The sequence below is a fragment of the Uloborus diversus genome, chromosome 9, assembly GCF_026930045.1.
Source record: "Uloborus diversus isolate 005 chromosome 9, Udiv.v.3.1, whole genome shotgun sequence".
Classification (NCBI taxonomy): Eukaryota; Metazoa; Arthropoda; class Arachnida; order Araneae; family Uloboridae; genus Uloborus; species Uloborus diversus.
The window spans coordinates 38,826,370-38,850,488 of NC_072739.1; the positions used below are offsets into that span (position 1 = coordinate 38,826,370).

General features: G+C 34.2%; 1 protein-coding gene across 1 annotated transcript in view; it reads left to right on the forward strand.

The window, feature by feature from the left end:
* The window catches only part of LOC129230167 (uncharacterized), a 98,910-nt gene that overhangs the window by 5,245 nt on the left and 69,546 nt on the right, over positions 1–24,119 (forward strand). The window contains exons 2-5 of the mRNA XM_054864568.1: positions 16,633–16,662; positions 19,771–19,870; positions 21,491–21,608; positions 22,990–23,113. Coding sequence (XP_054720543.1) covers positions 16,633–16,662; positions 19,771–19,870; positions 21,491–21,608; positions 22,990–23,113 — 372 coding nt within the window. The remainder of the gene's footprint in view (positions 1–16,632; positions 16,663–19,770; positions 19,871–21,490; positions 21,609–22,989; positions 23,114–24,119) is intronic.

Genomic DNA, 24,119 nt, shown 5'->3' on the forward strand with positions numbered 1-24,119 from the left:
CCTTTTTCCATCGATCAGCTTTATTGCATGTTATCGCTTCCTCGAAGTTTCCTGGAATCGTAGCATCAAAAATTCGCACCAACACAATCTGAATTCTTCATTTAATTGACTGGGTGGTTTTACTTGCCTTTTTGATCTTGTTTCACTTTTAATTTTGTCATCATTTTTCGTATTATCTCTGGAATTCTCTTTATTTCTTGACCCGTTTGACACTTCTTCAGACAGTTTCTTTATCAATTTGACCATGTCTGTCATCTTCATAATCGCAACTTACCATCATCTTCAATTACATCAACATGCCTGGCAACTATTATTCTACATAATTCTGTGTCCAACTTCTGTATACAGTGAAACCTGTGTATAATGATACTGTCTATAACAATAAACCTGTCTGTAACAATATTTTCCTTAGTCCCAGCAAAATGTCAGCACAAATAATCAAACTGTTTATAACGATAGCCTGTCTATAACAATATTTTTTAGGTCCCAACAGTAGTGTTGTAGACAGGTTTTTTACAGTAAGCAAAATTCCAAACTCATCCTTTTTATCCCATTTTGATTCTCTTTCCTTCTGGTATTCTAATATTCACTTTACTTCCATACAATTTCAGTGCATTTGCTGATGGTTTCCTATCAAAAAATATTTTATACGATTGTCTAATTTACTTCAGTTTCAGATAAGCAGCTCTGTTAAATTACCTCAAACCTAGTTGTTAATTTCCTTGTATTTGGCAAAAAAGACTCAAATTTATTGGGATTTTAACATATGTCTTTAAAGGAGTAATTTTACATGCATTTATAGCAAATATAAAACACAAAAAGTTTGAAAGCAACAAAATGCCAAAAAATAAAGATTCTATCAAGGTAACAAAGCAGCTAACCTACATTGTACTTTGATAAATCAACACCAAAAACCAGTTTTGAAGCTATCGGCTGTCATTTTGATCCACCAGATAATGTAGGATGAGGTAACTAAAAAACAACACATTTCTCCAATACATAACTGTTAGGGTCCACTCTAGCAAACTTTTGGGAAACTTCATCTTTTTTGAGATGTTTCACTTGAAAAATATCATCGTCAGTGGAGTCAACTTCAGCAGCAGAGAATATTATGCTTTTTTTAAATCAAAGTTTTGCAAGAACAAAACTTCCACCTTTAATAACTGAACCATCCGGATCCTCCAAATCGGCAAAATCCTCCTCAGAATGCTCCTCTTCGTCACACAAATCAGGAAGATCTCCATTAATGTCAACTCTGAGCTGCCTTTAAAAAATCTTTTTGACAGCTGTCTTTCAAAATGCTTTTGATGTTTTCATAGATTTTCACTTATGTTTTTTTTTTCTTTTTTTCCACTTCTTTCCGTTCTTTTTCTGTAGTATCCGTCAGTATCAAAGATCCTTCCCCCTTACTCATTTCTTTTCTCAGTAATACCTTAGAATAGGGGCGGATGTCTTCAGGAAATACCATTACTGGCGGATGGGAAGGCATTAGTGACATAGGCATAAGGCCTACAGTTGAAGTTGAAGGTCTACCAACTGAACTGTGAAATAAGTCTACATTACAAATTGAAGAGGTTCCAACAGATGAAGTTGAGGGCTCACCAACTGTTCATCAACTAATGTAGAAAAAACCTACTTGTGCTTGATGTCTCAATTTTAACAGCAAGAAACTTCTGTGGTCAATGACGAATTTGTAATGGTTATTTTTCCATAATAAGGGTTCGCTTGTATTCAGCACCTCTGAGCATGTAATACATTGATAAAGCTTAAGGAGCTGCTAGTGTTGATGAGTGCATTTAGCTTCACTCCATTATTCATTAGCACTTGAGTTGGTGATTTTTGAAGGCAATGGAGGAAGACAAGCAGAAACGAGGAGGTATGACAAAGCACTGGATTCTTGTGATTTGCTTTGTTGAGATGGGGACTTACACAATATCTGAAAATGACCTATTTTTCCCACTATTTCCAAATATCAAATCCTTTGCTGGGCAAGCCCTCCAAGGATGGTATTCATTTCCACAGAAATAACACCTTTTTGAGCAAATTGAAGTGACTGCTGCAAGCTGAGTATCATAATCTTTCGGGCTTTTTGTGGTGTCTCATTTGTAGAAGGATTTTCTGAAAGGTAAGAAGCTGAGTGATGCTCAGCCAACTCCAGGGCACTGGCTTGATCAAAAGCATTCTCCAGAGTGACAGTGGAGTTTTCCCGCAGTCTTTTGCAAATGCGTGAGTTTTTGAAGCCACAAATGAAGGCATCTCTGACGTACTCGTCTTTGTTCTGCTCTGCATTGACAGATTTGAAAATCCTTGTTAAGGTGCTTGAGTGCTTATTATAAGCAATGTAATTAAATTAAAAGCATATCTGTTAGTGCCATGAATCAAGTCAATGTTCCTATATTATTTTTGAATGTCTTTTTGAGCTTGGTGCTGCTGATTTTTATGAAGAAAACATCCTGTGATTCAAGTTCTTCCAATTCTACATTCTCTACTCCTAAAAATTTACTAACAAGGGCAGGATTGTGTTCAATGTTCAAGAATTTTTTTAAAAGTAAAGGGACACTAACCGCATCATCGTGATTTCTCTGCCAGCTAAAAATGTTACATGATGTAATCTTTTAGGGCTGTGCACGAAAAAGAAGATTTCAAATTTCTTTTGAAGAGCCTGTCCCTTGCTTTAAATTTTGAGCAATAATTTTTTGCTCACATCTTGTCATATAATAAACCAATGTGTTTACAGTGGCTGTATTGATATGGATACAGCTTGGATTTTATTTGCCCATTTGGGGAGAGATAAGCAAGCAACTAACAATGCTCTACAGCTAAAACTTAGCAAATTCCATTCATACAGTCAACTGATATATCGAATTTTATTTGGTGAACCTTGACTGAAGTTATTATTGAGAATTCTGTGCTTTTATTTGTCTTAGTCATCACCTATTTTCGTGGAATTTAAAGATATCCTGCTGTTGCATTTTTTAAAATGTATAATTGCCTGTCCTGTGACAATTAAAAACGAAAATGTTTTCATTCTTACTCAGTAATTTTCCTCCTCTTAATTTTACAAAGTTGAACTCATTTTCCTCTTCTCATAGGCACTTTCTCATTGAAAAGACTCCTCATATGACTCATAACAATTTTCTATACAAATAAAACTTTAGTCAATTCATGTGTTCAAAGTGTTCTCATAACATTTCGAATGCAGAAATCTAAGCATGTGCAAAACATTTGATGGATACAAACGGTGCATGTCGGACATTTAATTTTGTCACATTCAGTATCACTTTTTACAAAAAATAGGCGTTGTTGGATGTAAAGCCCTTGACTTCGAATTCTCCATCATCAATTTGCATCACATTATCTATGTTTAATTTCAAGCTCTCTTTGTCTGGAGATGATAGTCTTTTTTTTTTGATATTTTACCATGTTCCATTTTGGTCATTCTGTCCATGACTTTTGATGTAATGTATGTAAAAACGTGATGAAAACATTCATCTAGCCTCAGGTTAGCTTTCTGATGTAAAAAATTAAGTTTTAAATCTCTGGGGGGGGGGGGAATTCCTCTGTATGCATGTACTGATGCCAGTATTAAGGTGATGACATGGGGCTATTCCCCCATACGATGGCTGTAATTAGTTTTCAGATATTTCCCAGACACAGTGGTTTCATTGTTTTCTTCTAGCATTTATAGAATTATATTTAACAGCCTGTGTGTGTGGAAGTACTGTGTTTCTGTCTGATTTAAAAAATAAAACAACTTAAACTTGGCAAGCAGTATCAGGATTCCTCACCAAGATGCTAATTTTACTTATTTTTTTCTATGTGTCTAGTACAGAGGAGTTTTTTTAGTACTATCCCAAAGAGGTTTGTCTAAGCATTGTATAATAAGGTGATGTGTCGTCAGACATAAAGACTTTAGGTTTAAATATTTGAGGTAACAAATTTTTTTTCACTTTTGAGAAATAGTCTCGAAAATTTCAGCATCTTCTAGTTGCGCACACAAAATGCAACGGTATCCTTCATCATTGGCAAGGTTTTGGACAAAACAGTAAAAATATCATGGTTTATTACCCATGGTTTTTACCGTCCTGTCCAAATCCCTTGTGTACAAAACTTTCCGAAAGTGTCCAAAACTACATTTTTCGAGACACTGTATTTTGTGAGAAAATATCAAAAACAGAACAAAATTTGCCTTGAACATACTGTAAATTTGTCCCTTGTTTTAGTTTTTGAGCAATTATTTCTTGCTCGCATCTTGTCAAATATAATAAACTATAAACCAATGTGTTTACAGTAGCTATATTGATCGGGATAAAGCTTGGATTTTTTTTTGCTCATTTAGGGAGAGATTAGCAACTAACAATGCTCTACTGCTAAAACTTAGCAAATTCCATTCATACAGTCAACTGTTATATCGAATTTTATTTGGTGAACCTTGACTGAAGTTACTATTGAGAATTCTGTGCTTTTATATGCTTTAGTCATCACCTATTTTCTTTAAATTTGAAAATATCCTGCTGTTGCTTTTTTAAAAATGTATAATTTCCTGTCCTGTGACAATTAAAGAAGAAAATGTTGCCATTCTTACTCAGTAATTTTCCTCCTCTTAAATTTACAAAGTTGAACTCATTTTCCTCTTCTGATAGGCACTTTCTCGTTGAAAAGACTCCTCATATGACTCATAACAATTTTCCATACAAATTAATTTTAGTCCATGCATGTGTCCAAAGCGTTCTCATAATATTTCGAATGCAGAAATCTAAGCATGTGCAAAACATTTGATGGATACAAATACTGCATGTCGGACATTTAATTTTGTCACATTCAATATCACTCACATCTTGTCAAATACAGTGAAATCCCGTTACAACGAATACCGATACAACGAAATATCCGTTACAACGAACAAAACGTTCGGTCCCGTTTAAAACCCCATTAAGATAATGTAAAAAAAATCTCGTTATAGCGAAAAGAATTTTTACAAAAATCCGCTACAACGAAAGGTTTTTCTTGGCGTCAGTTTGAATATTTTTCATTTAATGCTGTTTTTGGAAATAAAAAAACAACTTTCGTTAGTCGTAACGTGAAAACTCCGTTTGTACTTCTGAAACAGAGCCATTCAAGGTGGAAATCCACTCATGCTGAAACGTAAGCCAAACAAAAGCCAGTGTCTAGCCATGCGCTATTGCATGGTACCCCACGAATTTGTCAGGGGGGAATCCGCAAGATTGCAACTTTCTTGTGGCCAGTGACTCACGTCTGTAAGGTGCGAAGAGAGAAATCGGACAAAGTGGCTCCTGATTCGTCAGCGCGATGAGAAGACAAGCATACGTCATTCTTCTTGCCAGCGGGTGGTTTAGTTTAGAATCACTAAAATTCTGACCAAGGGTCACGGAGTGTTTTTTTGGTGAAAATGGCGACTCTCAAAAGAAAGCAGTTTTCTCTTAAAGAAAAGATGGCTATTATCATAGAAGTGGATAATGGATTAAAGAAATCGGAGGCAGCGAAAAAGTACGCCATATCCGCGTCAACTTTATCTACGTTTTTAAAAGATCGAAAGAAAATTGAAGCACAATTGCAATCATCGTTGCTTGGACCGAGTCGGAAGCGAATGCGGCCAGCTCCATTTCAAGATGTTGACTCTGCTGTGTTTCAGTGGTTCCTGGATGCGCAACATTTCCATCAACGGCCCACTGCTACGAGAGAAAGCTTGCCATTTTGCAGCACTGCTTGAAGTGGAAAATTTTCAAGGAAGCATTGGTTGGTTGAATCGCTTCAGAGACAGATATGGTGTAGTTGCGAAAGTAATTTGCGGAGAAGCAAGTGCTGCACCTGCCCAATCAATAAGTGAATGGAGGTCTGGCGAAATAGCCGCTTTAATAGAAAACTACAGTCCAGACAATGCAGATGAAGCTGGTATCTTTTATCAGCTTGAGCCGCAAAAAACATTGACATTTAAAGCAGATAAATGTGTCGGCGGTAAATCTTCGAAGCAAAGATTAACAGCTCCCTTCTGCTGTAATAAATCGGGAACGGAGAAACGAAAAATTTTAATCATCGGTAAGTCAGCAAAGCCTCGATGTTTTAAAAACTCATTCTTTACCTTGCGAATACAGGGCAAATAAGAAATCTTGGATGACGCAAAGCCTTTTTAATGATTGGTTACTTAATTTCGACAAGGATATGAAAAAACAAAACAGAACAGTACTCCTTCTTATCGATAATTGCACCGCCCACAATGATCTTCCTAATTTAGATTTTGTTCGTGCGGAGTACTTCCCGCCTAACTGCACCTCCGTTCTTCAACCACTTGATCAAGGCATTATCAGAGCTGTTAAGGCACATTCTTTTGGGCATCGAAAATGACAGTGGAAGAAAGCCGAACGTCAAAGAAGCCATAGAGATGATTGCTGGATCGTGGAACGAAATTAGCGAAAATACAATTGTCAATTGTTGGCGTCATGCGCAGCTATGCGAGGGAGATAAGAATTCCGTAGAAGCTGACTAATCCGATTTAAAGGATCTATGGAGTACTGTCAAGGCTCGTACTTCTGTCCCCGATGACGTCCGACTGGACGATTTTATAACAGCAGATGATGGTTTAATGACCTGTGCCGAAATTACTGACCAGGAAATCATCGATTCCATTAAAAACTCTAAATTAAATAGTGAACTAAGTGAAGAAAGTGAGAATGAAGATACAGCGTGTGCTGACCCAAACGTCACCGCAACTCAGGCTATTGAATTCCTTTCAAAAGTAAAGCAATTTGTTTCATCTCAGAGCGATGTACCCGACTTAATTTTTTCCCACATTCATAAACTGGAATCTTTTGTAGTGTCCTCTGGGACGAAATCTCTCGTGCAAAAAAAATAACAGATTTTTTGTAAAGACAACCGATAAATAAAAGGTCAGTGTTAAAAAATATTTTACTCTTTGTTTTTTCAGAATAAATAATGTGTTTGATAAAATTTGCGATCGTTAGTTACGATAAATATTGCAGATTTAATTATATTAGAGTACAGAGTTGCAAAACTAACACTTTTACAAAAATAAAGAAAATTTTAAGTAAATTCCGTTACAACGAATATTTCGTTACAACGAAATATTTTGTCGGTCCCTCGGAGTTCGTTGTAACGGGATTTCACTGTATAATAAACCAATGTGTTTACAGTGTCTGTATTGATCGGGATACAGCTTGGATTTTATTTGTCCATTTACGGAAAGATTAGCAACTAACATTGCTCTACAGCTAAAACTTTGCGAATTTCATTCATACAGTCAACTGATGTATCGAATTTTATTTGGTGAACCTTGACTGAAGTTATTATTGAGAGTTCTGTGCTTTTATATGCTTGAGTCATCACCTATTTTCTTTGAATTTGAAAATATCCCGCTGTTGCTTTTTTGTGAATGTATAATTGCCTCTCCTGTGACAATTGGAGAAGAAAATGTTGTCATTCTTACTCAGTAATTTTCCTCCTCTTAATTTTACAAAGTTGAACTCATTTTGCTCTTCTCATAGGCACTTTTCCATTGAGATGACTCCTCATATGACTCATAACAATTTTCTATACAAATAAATTTTAGTCTATGCATGCGTTCAAAGTGTTCTCATAACATTTCGAATGCAGAAATCTAAGCATGTGCAAAAACATTTGATGGATACAAACGGTGCATGTCGGACATTTAATTTTGTCACATTCAGTATCACTTTTTACAAAAAATAGGCGTTGTTGGATGTAAAGCCCTTGACTTCGAATTCTCCATCATCAATTTGCATCACATTATCTATGTTTAATTTCAAGCTCTCTTTGTCTGGAGATGATAGTCTTTTTTTTTGATATTTTACCATGTTCCATTTTGGTCATTCTGTCCATGACTTTTGATGTAATGTATGTAAAAACGTGATGAAAACATTCATCTAGCCTCAGGTTAGCTTTCTGATGTAAAAAATTAAGTTTTAAATCTCTGGGGTGGGGGGGGGGGGAATTCCTCTGTATGCATGTACTGATGCCAGTATTAAGGTGATGACATGGGGCTATTCCCCCCATACGATGGCTGTAATTAGTTTTCAGATATTTCCCAAACACAGTGGTTTCATTGTTTTCTTCTAGCATTTATAGAATTATATTTAACAGCCTGTGTGTGTTGAAGTACTGTGTGTCTGTCTGATTTAAAAAATAAAACAACTTAAACTTGGCAAGCAGTATCAGGATTCTTCACCAAGATGCTAATTTTACTTATTTTTTTCTATGTGTCTAGTACAGAGGAGTTTTTTTAGTATTATCCCAAAGAGGTTTGTCTAAGCATTATATAAGGTGATGTGTCGTCAGACATAAAGACTTTAGATTTCAATATTTGAGGTAACAAATTTTTTTTTCACTTTTGAAAAATAGTCTCGAAATTTCAGCATCTTCTAGTTGCGCACACAAAATGCAACGGTATCCTTCATCGTTGGCAAGGTTTTGGACAAAACTAAAAATATCAAAGTTTATTACCCATGGTTTTTACCATCCTGTCCAAGTTCCTTGTGTACAAAACTTTCCGAAAGTGTCCAAAACTACATTTTTCAAGACACTGTATTTTGTGAGAAAATATCAAAAACAGGACAAAATTTGCCTTGAACATACTGTAAATTTGTCCCTTGTTTTAATTTTTGAGCAATTATTTCTTGCTCGCATCTTGTCAAATATAATGAATAGAGACGTACCGAGTAGCACTTTCGCCGAGTAGCCGAGTACCGAGTACTCGGCCTTTTACTACTCGGCCGAGTACCGAGTTACCGAGTACTCGGCCTTTCACAACTCGGCCGAGTTACCAAGTACCAATTATGTTTTATGAAGAACCACCGACACTATAGACCTCCTTGTCCATATAATAGTTTTTAAAACTAAATTCCTGCTGAAATTCCATTTATGCATTATATAAACAATTTTGTTTGTGTCAAAAATTTTACAAAAAAAAATATTTTTAAAATTAAAAATAAATAAATAAAAGGTATGATTAATCAAGTTAGAATTAAAACAAATTTATACCAATCAATTATAGTTTTAGTCCGCAAAACATAAATAATTTTAACACAACAAATGTGCAGGAACACTGCAGACATGTGTTTCTGCCCCCCCCCCCCCCCGTTACAAGGAACGTCTTTTTCAGTGCATAACATGTGAGCTAAAGAATGCTAAGACATTCGACAAAAAAATCTGACTTTTGTCGGATGCCTTTAAATCCACGAGCTCCCATGTTGTGCATTGAAAAAGGAATTCCTTGCAATGCCAAAACACATGTCTGCAGTGTTCCTGCACTGTGCTTTTAACGTTGTTTTATCTGTGCTTCTAACTTTGTTTTATTTCCTTTTATTTTTTAAGCAAAGGTATTTTCATAATTTTTCATAATTAACTTTTGTTTGTAACAAAAATCCATTTTTAACATAAAACTTCCATATTTTCTATACTTTTTTTTGCATAGTTTTACATAAATAATTTTTATCAACTTTGGGGACATTAAAATAAAGATTTATTCCATTGAAGCATTACAAACTTCATTATTCTCAAAATTTAAAATTTGACTTATAAATTTTAATTGTAAATGTTTGCAGAATATAATGCTTGCCCTTTTTTCTATAAATTTTAGTATCTGCCTTCGACAATATTCAATTTTTTGCAACTACTCGGTATTGGCCGAGTATCTGATCAGAATTTGGCCGAGTACCGAGTACTTGGCAAATTGGCCGAGTAGGCCGAGTACCGAGTAGTTACCGAGTACTCGGTACGTCTCTAATAATGAACTATAAACCAATGTGTTTACAGTGGCTATATTGATCGGGATAAAGCTTGGATTTTATTTGCCCATTTAGGGAGAGATTAGCAACTAACAATGCTCTACTGCTAAAACCTAGCAAATTCCATTCATACAGTCAACTGTTATATCGAATTTTATTTGGTGAACCTTGACTGAAGTTACTATTGAGAATTCTGTGCTTTTATATGCTTTAGTCATCACCTATTTTCTTTAAATTTGAAAATATCCTGCTGTTGCTTTTTTAAAAATGTATAATTTCCTGTCCTGTGACAATTAAAGAAGAAAATGTTGCCATTCTTACTCAGTAATTTTCCTCCTCTTAAATTTACAAAGTTGAACTCATTTTCCTCTTCTGATAGGCACTTTCTCGTTGAAAAGACTCCTCATATGACTCATAACAATTTTCCATTCAAATAAATTTTAGTCTATGCATGTGTTCAAAGTTTTCTCATAACATTTCGAATGCAGAAATCTAAGCATGTGCAAAACATTTGATGGATACAAACGGTGCATGTCGGACATTTAATTTTGTCACATTCAGTATCACTTTTTACAAAAAATAGGCGTTGTTGGATGTAAAGCCCTTGACTACAAATTCTCCATCATCAATTTGCATCACATTATCTATGTTTAATTTCAAGCTCTCTTCGTCTGAAGATGATAGTCTTTTTTTTTTTTGATTTTTTACATTGTTCCCTTTTGGTCATTCTGTCCACGGCTTTTGACGTAATGTATGTAAAAACGTGATGAAAACATTCATCTAGCCTTAGGTTAGCTTTCTGATGTAAAAAATTAGGTTTTAAATCTCTGGGGGGGGGGGGAATTCCTCTGTATGCATATTTGCACTGAATCCAGTATTGAGGTGATGACATGGGGCTATTCCCCCCATACGATGGCTGTAATTAGTTTTCAGATATTTCCCAGAGACAGTGGTTTCATTGTTTTCTTCTAGCATTTATAGAATTATATTTAACAGCCTGTGTGTGTGGAATTACTGTGTGTCTGTCTGATTTAAAAAATAAAAACAACTTAAACTTGGCAAGCAGTATCAGGTTTCTTCACCAAGATGCTAATTTTACTTATTTTTTTCTATGTGTCTAGTACAGAGGAGTTTTTTTAGTACTATCCCAAAGAGGTTTGTCTAAGCATTGTATAATAAGGTGATGTGTCATCAGACATAAAGACTTTAGGTTTCAATATTTGAGGTAACAAATTTTTTTTCATTTTTGAGAAATAGTCTCGAAATTTCAGCATCTTCTAGTTGCGCACACAAAATGCAACAGGGTATCCATCGTTGGCAAGGTTTTGGACACCATGGTAAAAATATCATGGTTTATTATTCAGTACATACCATGATTTTTTAAGTCCTGTTCAAATCCCTTGTGTACAAAACTTTCCGAAAGTGTTCAAAATTACATTTTTCGAGACACTGTATTTTGTGAGAAAATATCAAAAACAGAACAAAATTTGCCTTGGGCATACTGTAAGTTTGTCCTTTGTTTTAGTTTTTGAGCAATTAACTCTTGCTCACATCTTGTCAAATATAATGAACTAATGTATTTACAGTGGCTGTATTCATCGGGATACAGCTTGGATTTTATTTGTCCATTTAGGGAGAGATTAGCAACTTACAATGCTCTACAGCTAAAACTTTGTGAATTCCATTCATACAGTCAACGGATATATTGAATTTTATTTGGTGAACCTTGACTGAAGTTATTATCGAGAATTCTTTGCTTTTATATGCTTTAGTCATCGCCTATTTTCTTTGAATTTGAAAATTTTCTGCTGTTGCTTTTTTGTAAATGTATAATTGCCTGTCCTGTGACAATTGAAGAAGAAAATGTTGTCATTCTTTCTCAGTAATTTTCCTCCTCTTAATTTTATAAAGTTGAACTCATTTTGCTCTTCTCATAGGCACTTTTCCATTGAGATGACTCCTCATATGACTCATAACAATTTTCTATACAAATGAATTTTAGTCCATGCAAGTGCTCAAAGTGTTCTCATAACATTTCGAATGCAGAAATCTAAGCATGTGCAAATCATTTGATTGATACAAACATTGTCGAACATTTAATTTTGTCACATTCAGTATTCCTTTCTACAAAAAATTAGGCTTTGGATGTAAAGTCCTGGAGTTAATAATAGTTTGGTACCAGTGTTTCCACTTTGCCTCCTACACTTGTAGGATCCATGTTAAACCTTTACAGTTTTAGTAGTTCCATTTATCATTTTGTGCTGAAATCTTTTCAGTGTATAAAATTGTTATAAATAGACATTATAACTTAACTAAGCTAAATAAATTGGCTAAGCTTTCTTCAAACGTACAACAAAAGAAAAAAAGTTATTGTTGCTAATTATGATAGCTAAAATGAGTATATTGCCAAATATCGTAAACAATTATTATCTTATAGCATGATTTGTTGCATCTGGGGAAAAAATTGAAATAATTTTGCTGAGGGCTAATTACACCATCTTTCATTTGTAAAAATATGACTCATGTGTGGAGCACATTGATACAAGGTGCAGTACATTGATACAGTGATAAAACAACATTGGTGAAACATTGGTGGTTGAACAACATTGAGTAATAATATTATGAACAATAATTTCACCATCATGAGTCATTGCACGTTATACGAAGAGAAATCGGCAGAAACGGTCACAGTAAACGATGTTCTTTCAGTTCTTGTTGCAAACAGGGGAGGACGTAGTTTGTGTATTACATCTTATAAACAGATGTCTCATCTGCAACTTACGGAAAAACAAAGGAAGTTAACCTTAGTTTCCTTTGCAAATAGGACACTAGATACTCATGGTCGTACAAAATTTGAACTGCACCAACCTAATGTACCATACTCTTCTTTTTGAGACTTAGTAGGATAAAAAAAGTTATCGACATTGTACTCGCCTGAGAACAACTGAATAGCGTCAGGGTCGCTGAAAGTACATATTCAATGTCATCTTCTTCTGAACTACTTGATGTTAAATCATTAGATACAATGCTCCTTTTCAAACTTTTTTCTCTTAAATTGATGTTCCTTAAGTCGTTGGAAGCTTGTTTTTCTTTATTAGAATTTTGCCTCTTTTGTGCTGCGAGAAATATCTGCTGTTTTGCTTCAGATATTTCTAGCATATGCTGCTTCCAATCCATGCTGCAAAGTAGCAAATTTGACACCATATCTTGCAGCCACTCTACGCAAAGATATGGTCCCTTCGAAACAGTTTGAACTGCAGTATACATTGCATCTACATCAATATCACACCTGCGGGCCTTCTTTTTGTAGTTACAGACCATTTCACTATCTAGAAACAAAAACAAAACATATTTAGTGGGTATACAGACCAGTAGCACACCACAGAAAGACACGCACTCATGCAGATCAAATCAAAGTAGAAATAGCCTCACTTAGTTTAGCAAATACCTTTAGGCAAACTAAACTGATGTAACTGTACAGATGAGGAGTACGAAAAGATTTAATAATTTTGCAAGAAAATATTTAATAATAATGAAGAACAAAGGAGAAAAATGATGCACTTCGGTGGTTCATATTCATACACTCTATGCTGGGGCACATTGATATGTATTATAATGCCCCTCCATCTAGTGTTTCAATGTGGCAATTTTAAAAACATAATACTTTTGTAAAAAAAAATCAACTAGTTAGGAGAAAAACGCAATGTGCAATTCATTCACAATAACAATGTTCTTACCTGTGCATATAACTCTAGTTGATGAACGCTATTCCATACCTGCAATTCGCTTAACAACTAAAAGGCGAAAAATTACTCAGCAATTAAAAAAAAAAAAGGGGCGTCCCTTTGATAACTTGCTTTTAACTGATGGGTGAAGAAACTTTGCTTGGAACAGAGTTACCACTAGCGCCATCTCTAAGTCATTCAGTGTATTTCTCACTCGTTTCATTGTCAATATACTGTCAGTGTATATGTGCCCGCCCCACTCCCCCCTAGTGTCTAGCAGTGTTTTCATTACATTTAGAATACCTTTCAAACACATATCCAAGTTTTCAAGGTATTTGCACATGCAAGTATCTTGATTTTACTCTCCTGTAAGAAGTACATTCTATGGTCGTAATGAACTAAATGTACTAAATCCTATTGGCTTGTCTGTCTCTTGTTGCCAAAGTGCGTACAATTCTCTAAGGCTGTATAATAATACTTTCTTCTGGAGCTTGACTCTTTTGCCACTTGGTAGCTTTACAGATTTAAAATCGTTTTTCCCTAATAAAGTGTGCTTAACGTCATTTCGATCATAGTAAGCAATAACTTTTTCTATCTGCTAATCTGAACATACATCTGACCGTTTCTTCCTGTTTGAAACATTTTCTGCTTAAAGATTAGTTCCTTTTACTGGGTGGAAGTTTCAACAACAATTTATCAACCACAACAATAGTTTTGTAGGGCGAGTGAACAATTTTTAATGTTAATAAGTTGAATTTAAATTTCTGAATCAGGTTTAAAAATTACTTCAGTTATGATAAATGCACATTGTATATCCATTCGGCTTGCATTAAAATGAGCAACATTATGCATAGTAATTATGTGTACACACATACTTGTGTGCTTTTTTTTAAATACAAGATAGCTCTATGGTGGTAAAATCCAGTGTTTACCTGTGGCATGTCAAAATCAGTTTCATTCAGCCAAAATCATAACCTTGATCTAAAGCGAAAAAGAAACACTTTTAAGATTTGGGTGTCTTTATCCATCAGGATTCAAAGTTTAGTGAGCTACACAGTGTAACAAGTCAAAATGTCAACAAATGTTGGTTTTTATCAATAGATCTATTTCATAAAACTCTAAAGAAGTTCTTAAACTTTTGTATACAGAAGTTTAGTAAGACTTCATTTAGAGGTCTTATCAGTCTGTTCAGTTTTGGTCTCCTTATTTTAAAAACAATATCAATTTACTGAAAATGGTTCAAAGGAAAGCTACGGGGGTTAGTTTTTAGCCTACTTTCCCAGTAAAAGTCAGAAAAAGAAGAAAAAAGCATGAAAGAAGGCTTAATGCATCTTAAAAATATCGTGAAAAACAAAAAAAAAAGTCAAAAATAAATAAAATAATTAAATAAATATTGAAAAATTAAAAATTGGAAAGTAGGGTATTGAGATGGGGAAAAATGTCTGTCGGTCGGTCTGTCGGTCTGTCCCCCCCTAATAACTTTTGAATGAATAGTCCGATTCGAACAAACTTTTTTTGGTTCGAAAGATCTCGGCGAGGACACCTCATTCCCATATTTCACTTTTTGATTTGAACTATTTTTTGTTCAATTTTGAACAGTTCAAAAAAACTTAACATTAGCGCCTACTGGGAAATTCAAAGCAATTCCGAACTGTGAGGCGAATTTGCTTCAAACAAACTTTGTAGGAAAAAGCTTTTGATAAAAAACTTGTATATAAGATATCTTTTTGATTTGAACAATTTTCCGTTCAATTTTGAACAGTTCAAATCCCTTAACATTAGCGCCTACGGGGAAACTGAAAGTCAATGTAGATTCCGTACTTGAAGGCGGATTTACTTCAAACAAACTTTGTTGGAAATAGCTCTTGACGACCTACTCCCGACTCCGACTCCGAGAATTTAGGGGGACCTGACACCGACTCTGACTCCTGTTCCCGACAATTAATCGGACTCCGACTCCCCGACTTCGACTCTGACTTCGTAGCTTTGGCAAACATTTATACACGGAGGACAAATGACTGACTCCGATTCTTGGATATTCGACTCCGACTCTTTTATCCCAAAATGAGATTGACTCCGACTCCGCTGCTGTGGTTTTAACTGTGAAATAATTATTGTTGATATGATTTGTTTTTATTTTCACGCTAAAGTTTTAATTTAGGTATTTAGTTTTCGGTGAATAAACTCGAAAAATATGCGCAGACGATTTTTTTTTTTTTTGACAATGAAAATTATTTCTTTAAGTTGACATTTTATTGTTTTTTTTTTATTTTGGTAAATGCATTAATTCGTTTAAAAAATTATTTTCGGCAACAGGGGAAAAAGAAACGATTTTTTTTATATGATGTATTTATTTTAATGAACTTATTATTATTTTTTCGTTTTGAAAGCTGTTAAAAAATTTTTTTAATGGAAAGAAGTGTATTAGCTGCTTTGTTTAAAAGGTGCTGCTATTTTATTTGTTCGTTTTTTTGAAGAAAAGTAAGGAATATTTTATTCCTAGAAATCAGCTTAAAATATTAAAAAAAATATGTTTGAAAAAATTTGCGATTTTAGCTATTTTTGAGAATATTGATCAGGTACTAGAAAGTAGTATGGGTATACGGGAAAGTGGGCTCGTCTAGTTCTAGACGGAACTTCTTGTTCTAATATAGAGATTATGATTTGGCTTAGAATGTTATGAGTCTTGATTAAAGGAGAGTAAGAAGGGACATGATCAAATGTTTTAAAATGGAGCACGTTTGGCCAAAATTTGGCCCAAAACCAGGGGTCATTGCTTTAAGCTTTCCAAAAACCAAGCTAATCTAGAAATCAGGAAAAATTACTACTTCTACAGAGTTGTAGGCATTTCGAATAATAGTTTACCGGCAGCAACTGTTACTTGCAACTGAGTGAATAGTTTTAAGAGGACTTTTGGTCTTCATTGGGATTGATAAATTGACTAGGATGAGCCTAGCTGGATCCAGATCATGTTGCCATGTGTCCCTTCTGTTTCTGTGTATTTCTATATGAACTGTGAGAGTTTACGAAATTGATTAATTAATTGATATCGGTATGCAATGACCTACCCTATCACCATGTAAAAATGTCGATCTTTTTCTGATTTTAATTTATTCATTTTTTTTTAGTAAGAAGTGCAGCTTTGATAGGACCACCAAGTAAGTACAAACCTTTGTCAGTTATTTGCAATGACATTTGTTTTAGAATGATTTTTATTCACTTTTTAGCATAGTAAGATTTCATTTTCATAAACCTAAATGAAATAATTTACCCAAGAGCATAGCAGGGCTGCGGAGTCGGAAGGAAAATGGCCGACTCCGACCCCGACTCCGACTCCTGGATTTTGAAACGCCCGACTCCGACTCCGGATTTTTTTTAAATTTTTTTAATTGTATTTTTTAAACTCCCTCTCTCCATTCAAGGGAAGGGGGAAAACCTCTTAACAGAGATTAAAATATTAATTCCTTTTTATGAAAATTTAGCATTTTGTTTTTTATTGTAAACCCAAGACGTCATACAACGTTAGAAATTCAATTTAAAAATCAAACTTTCCAATAATTACGAGTTAAAAAGTGAGATGACTTAAAAATCCCTTTCAAAAATTTTGAAAATGATTATCTGTAATTTGCCCCCCTTTAATGTTTAACAAATATATATTGATCAAATCGTGTGCTTTCAATTTTTGAAAGCTGTAACTTGAGAGAAAAAAAACTTTTTTTCAAAATCCAAGTTCTTGAGAGGAAGTGGTTTGCCCCTGGTGACATCCATCTAGTAGATGACACCCAAAGTTAATTTCAGAGTTTATAAAAAATATAAATACTTTAATTCTGAAAATTTTCACGAATATATTTTAAATTTTATTTCATCAATAAAATTTCAACGAAAATAGGGCACATATGCGTCAGGAGCTAATTTTACACAAAACGCGGCGGTATACAAATTTGTACGAATAGCTTTTACTATACCTATATTTCTTCTTCGCTAAATTTTTAATTTAAATTTTATTGGCTGCTTTAGAATTAACCTAAATATGAAGATTTTAAGATTAACTGCAATTCTTGAGTGTTGTAATCAAGAAATTTTTTACTTATTTTGTTCCATACTTTTTAGTGAGAACCAAGCTTATAGAAATAGTCTTAATAAAGAAAAAAACATAGATTATTTCATCGGATCTTATGGATTCGTGCTTTCGCGCCAGAACTTCTTTGAATTTGCCGATCACCCTTAAAAATTTCAACCTTAGCTACGGGCCTCGACTTACTAATTTGTTACGTTTCTTTAACTATTTTATAACTGAGATTGAACAAAACACTATATTTCTATTTTTATTTGAAAGTGATTACTTGAAAATGTTAGGCAACAAAACCGTTTGCTGACAGTTGCTATTAGTTAAGTTAAAAAGCAAGCAAACTAGGGGACGGCTACAGAAAGTTCGGTAAGCATTCAAGCTAGCTGATTGCCATAATGGCAGATATTTTCTCATTAGTATCTTTTTATACATGTAATCGAACCAATTGGTAATCAATTTTTAAAAAATGCAAGGAGAGTCAGTGAAAAGGAAAGAAAAAAAGAAGCCCGGAGTCGGAGTCGGAGTCGGCATGTTTTCCAACGACTCCGACTCCGACTCCTTTATTCCAAAATCAGTCCGACTCCGACTCTTCGACTCCGACTCCGACTCCGACTCCACAGCCCTGGAGCATAGTAATAATTTTTGTGCTAGCCTTTGCTTTCCTAGGTTTTGATTAATGTGATATCTAATGACAAATATTATATCGACTGCTTTTGTAAAGCACCTTGGCTCTATGCCTCTTGTTAGAACTAATAAATAGATTCTCCAAGAATAGGTTTTGCTGTTCAGGAAGTGGAATGTTTCTTAATCTGTGATTTAGTAATATTCTCTTGCTGTTAAACAGTTTCATGAACATGTTCTAGCACAGAATAGCAACATCCCATTGCGTTCATAGGTTATCAAAATTTACAGTAAACAGCATTTGGTTCACCTGCACAGTTGTAATAAAAGTTAATTAAGTGTATCAATTTTGTATTCTTTCTAACAATAACTTATTCAGTATAGTTCAATGTATTCCATCTTGAATACTTTCATAAGTAGTAGGTATATAAGGAAACCGCTATAAAAGAAAAAGAAATAGGAACCTGTTAAATTATGTAAATGATGAAGGTACTCAATTTTCCCCCAAGTCAAAAATGGCAAGTTTACAGGGGAGCATTAAAACTTCTTTCTATCTTCATTTCTGGTTATCAGTACCATCAAAACACAACTTATTATCTATCGATTTTTTTATTAGAAGAAATGAGATGTAGGAGGTTGGGAAACAGATATAAAAATGTTATAACATTTGTTTCTTCCACTATCAATATGCAAATTTGTACTTCTCCTTTGTTAAGATTTTCTAAAAATATCAGTGCAAGAAATTTATTTTACTGCCTTATTTGCAGTTGTGTAATGTTTTGAATAATTGGTTTCTCTGACTGACCTTTTAGGCTATGTTTTAAAGCAGTGGTGTCCAACGTACAGCCCGTGGGCCAAATGTGGTGACTGAGGGGATGAATTTGGCCTGTTATGTTCAGCATTACAAATGGAAAATAAAATTCTTTATGTTTCCAAAACAACCAAGCAACTTCATTTGATATTCTGGGACATTTTTTGGGAAGTCACCATGACCTCCCAAAAATTTCCTTATTCTGCAAATTTTTGCTGACGATGCAGAAAATTTTGAGACAGTAGTGCAACATATAGATTCTTTTCATGTGTCCAATTTTTCTCTTCTATTTTTATTTGTTAATGATGCCTAATGTCCATTTTCATTAGATGTTATGTGTATATGACATGGTGTGCATGTTCGTATTTTATCATTCGGTGAAAATGCACTTTTCCCTCCCAAAAACTTATTAAGCCCTTGTGGATTTTCTTAATAATTATAGTAACTTGGAAGCCAAACATTCAGAAATGGGTTTCTAATAGCAAATGGAAACTTTGTATCACTGAAAAAAGCATTTAGCAATGATAGCAAAATATCAAAAAACCTAAGTTTGTCATTTTTGTTCCCTTCCTTGGTTCCCCATGCTATCTAGAAAACATTTACATAGATTTAAAATTTTATATGTTCTGGCCCAGGAGATTCATCTTAAATGTGAGGTGTGGCCCTCTGGTAAAAACAGGTTGGGCACCATTGTTTTAAAGCACTATAGTTTATTTTAGAAGACTAATGGTATTACATTTCTCTAATTTGATGTCTGCTTTACAGCTCAATTTAACACTTATGTTACACTGAAGCTGCAAAATGTGAAATCTACAACAGTATCCGTGAAAGGAAATAACCCTAGTTGGGAGCAAGACTTCATTTTGTAAGTTAAAAGATCTTTTTCTCTGTAAATTTGTTTTCTGTAAGCTACGGTTTTTTCTTTTATTTGTAAAAAGCATTACATCCTTAATTTCTTTCCTATTCATCTCTTAAAAAAACAGAATTTTTCTTTATTTTCTCTATTTAATGGGGGAATTATTATTGCTAATGTATTGTAATGAATTGTTTTTTAACTCGAGTGTCAGGTTTCAAGTTGAATAAGTGTGTGTAGGAAACCCTGTGGGTCACTTCGCGCTTCCTTGTCCCAGACCCATATTTGATTCCGGGATTGGGTATGGTCAGCTCAGCCGTTTATCCCTTCAGTGGGTCGATAAAATATGTGTTGCATCCGTATTCAGTTGATCACTATCTGCTTTGTTCCCGAGAGCCCTGGGTCAGGAAAACTGAGATAGGCACCGTAGCAAGGGCGCCAATATAGGGGGGCAAGTGGGGGCTCAAGCCCCTTCCCCTTTGAAATTAGAACTTTATTGCTTTTAATACTTTTTTTTTTTGCAAAAATGTAAAAACAATTCTTTTCCAGCCATTAATGAATAAGTTATTAAAAAAAATCAAATTTTAATAACTCTAATCTGTATTGAAATCAGTTTCTATGAGAAAAATATCTGAGCCACCTCCTCCCCCTTTAAAATTTTGCACATGGGCGCCCTTGTACCATAGACTTAAGCCCTCATGGGCTGTCATACTACTGGGCTTGGTTTTAAGTGTTTGCATTGTACATTTTTTAAAAACTAAACTTTGTTTTCTGGTTAAAGTTTCTAAAAAGAAAATATGATTGAGATTTAATAAAATTTAGCTAAGACTTTTAAAGTTTGTCTTATTTACTGGCTAATAATTTAAAATCTCTATTACGGCCGTGTATGCACTCTTGAATAGGGATGCAGGGAATTAAGTTGAATCCTCTGACACCTTGGATGCCTCTAATGGTGGGGGAAAAATAAATGTTTAAATGTGTTTTTTCAAAGTATTTAACTACGGCAGAAATATGTTAAAGAAACTTGTGGGTAATTAATTGGGTAAAGGAAAAAATTCTGGAAAATATCTGAAAGGTAGAGAACTAGAAAGGAAATCAAGGAAAACGCTGGTATCTTTTTTGTAACATTTTAATATTATATAATAATATAAAAAATATTCTCTTGTTGGGGCTATAATGTTTTCTTGCTCTTTTGATTCATGATTCCTCACTGGACTGGGTGTTTTGCTATTAGGAGGGAGAGGGGGGATAAATTTATGACTACTCTCTTATATTCGAGATATGTTAAAAGCAATTCTTTCTATCGTAAGTGCTACATCCATTGAGAAAACCTTTTTTCTGAAATACTTTCCAAAAGTATTGGTTTTCTCTAAATATTACCATTTGTGAAAAAAATATTCATTGTGCTTGTCATTGTCAAAAGTTCAGAAGTTTCAATCTAGTTACTACTTTATTATTATAGTGAATGTTTTCATTAGTTCAGGAGGCTGGTTCGTCACACTACTATAACTAGGTTTGACAGTGGTTGTAAATTTTAAGTATTTAGTTATATTCCTGAGTAATATCTTGTTGCCTAGTTGGTTGTAATGTGCTACAATTCAACTTAATGTGTGTTTTAAATTTTTTCTTTAGTGAAACAAATAGGCTTGATATTGGATTAATAATTGAAGTCTGGAATAAAGGTATGCTGTGGGATAAGCTATTAGGGACCCAGTGGATGCCATTGACCAGGATAAAATATACTAATGAGGTACAGTATTAAGTTTTAATATATATGTATATCATTTACGAGGGATCCGTTCAAGCAGAGCTTGGGCATTCCAAAAATAATTATTTCTCACTTGTATGCCCGTAATTGACAGGAATGATGAATTCTAATTTTTTCTTATCTTGACTTTCTTTGGAAATTAGTTCAAAAACATTTATTAGTCTCTCAAAGGGTGATTGCCTGAGTAGCACGTATCTCCCGGCAAAGTAAAGAAAACCACGCTGAACCCATATTTTCAGTAAATTACCGGCCCTATAGAGGGGGCTAAGGCAGAAATAGATGAAATACACCGGCAGCTCAGTCATTCCATCTGAGGACTGCAGTTTCGTGCTTATTAGCACTCATCAGTCCGTATAGGAGCTGGAGGTGGAAAACCTCCAGCTCAGGCCATTTGATGGAATGACTGAGCCGGCGGTGCATTTCATATACACTGAACCCATGCAGACCGAAGATTGAAAGGATGTTGCCATGACAACACAGTGTCACTGTGGCTCCTATTCAATAAGAGACCACTGTTGACACTTCTTCAGATTCAAAACAAAGCAAGCTGTTCTAAGCATGGGAAGATTGCAGGGTTACTAGACTGTTTTTTTTTTTTTTTTTTAATTACCTGCTTTGAAAAAATTGCCCGGCTTCTTGGCTTTTTTTGTATTTTGTTCTAATTTTGGACTGATGATTCTGAAAGAGAAAACTACGTTTTTCAATTCTGTAATTGAACAGCTTGCTGTTAATGAACAAAGAAAGGAATTTATTTATAAACAGACTGTTAAATTAAATGCAGTATGTCCACAAATTATTTTATAACATAACATGTATATCGGGATTTATATTCTGATATTATAATATGCATATTAAGCTAAACAAGGAGTTAATTTCAGATGCAAATTGCATTAACAAATACAATTACTTTGCATCTTCATAGCTGCAAAATTTCTTCTCTTTTACTGATATACCAAATTCATCATACCCTCCATGTAAAAAGCAATATTAATGCAGTTACTGCTTTTCAGTACAGGCTATTCAGTGAAGACTATTCAGCTTCCACCAGTTTCTCTAAAATATTTTGGTTGATAAAGAGAGGATAATTAGTAATTTTCAGCAAAACTCGAAAGAAAATGTGAAAAGAAATGCAAGCGAATTTAAAAATTAATTTTCGTCAAATGTACATTTTCTTCCTTTGACTTTTTATTATGTTTTCCTCAGTGGGAGGAGTTCAACTCCCCTTGGCAATGAATTGTACTTATGCATCATATACATTAAGTATAGAGTATGTTTTTAGCTGTGACATAAACTGAAATAATACGTTTTAATGTTTAGTAATTCTAAATGTTTTTCTTTATTCATGAATTCTATGTTTATCTAGACTGGTGAAGGTCAATGGCTTTCTCTGGATCAAGAGCTGGTAATGGAGGAAGGGGAAGTGGTCGGAACCAAAGTGCCTACCGGACATAGCCTTCTTCTTGAGGCTCATTTTGAACTTCCATGTGGTGAGCGTGACTTCCAAATTTTTCTCAAAATCTTTTCAATACAGTAGACCCTCGTTTGACGTGGGGCAGTGTTGGGCATTAATCAACTAAATCCTCAATCGACTAAAGTAATCCGACTCCCATTTAGTTCAGACTAATATTTTAAAAATTTAATTCAATTGCAGACGAAGATTAACGTTAGTTTAAACTAACTCGTTAGTTGATTAAAAAAACTAATTTAGTTCAGATTGATTTAGTTCAGATTAAATTAATCAAATTGAATTTAGTCAGATTAAAAGTAATCAGATTAAAAGTAATCAAATTGATTTGATTAAATTTTTAATTCAGATTAAATTCGTAAAATATAAATGTCACATGAACAGAGGCACATTTGTATTTCTATTCGTGTATGTACATATTTATGCAAGCATAGACGAGAAAGTACGTGTATATACAAGTATGTTCGTGTACACACGATAATATGCGTATAGATATTTGTTACCCCGAGTATACTCGTGTAAAGAGGTACATTTGTATTTGTACGTGTATATACATATTTGTGCGTGCATATAGGAGAAGGTACGTGTATATACAAGTACGTTCATGTACACACGAGAATATATGTAAACATACGTGTTACCCCGAGTATACTCGTGTACAGAGGTAAATTTCTATTTAAATGTGTATAAATATATAGATGCATGCATATAAGAGAAAATACGTGTATATACGAGTAAGTACATGCACACATGACAAATAAGTGTTTAACCCGAGTATACTCGTGTACGAAGGCACATTTGTATTTCCACGTGTGTAAGCATATTTATGAGTTTATAAACGAGTAAATACATATATACGATTATGTACGAGTACAAACGATAGTATGCGTATAGATACGTGTTACACCGAGTATACTCGTGTACAGAGGTAAATTTGCTTTTAATTGGGAAAACACATACTTATGCGTGCACGCAAGCGAAAATACGTGTATGTACGTGTACACATGAGAATATGCGCATTGATACGT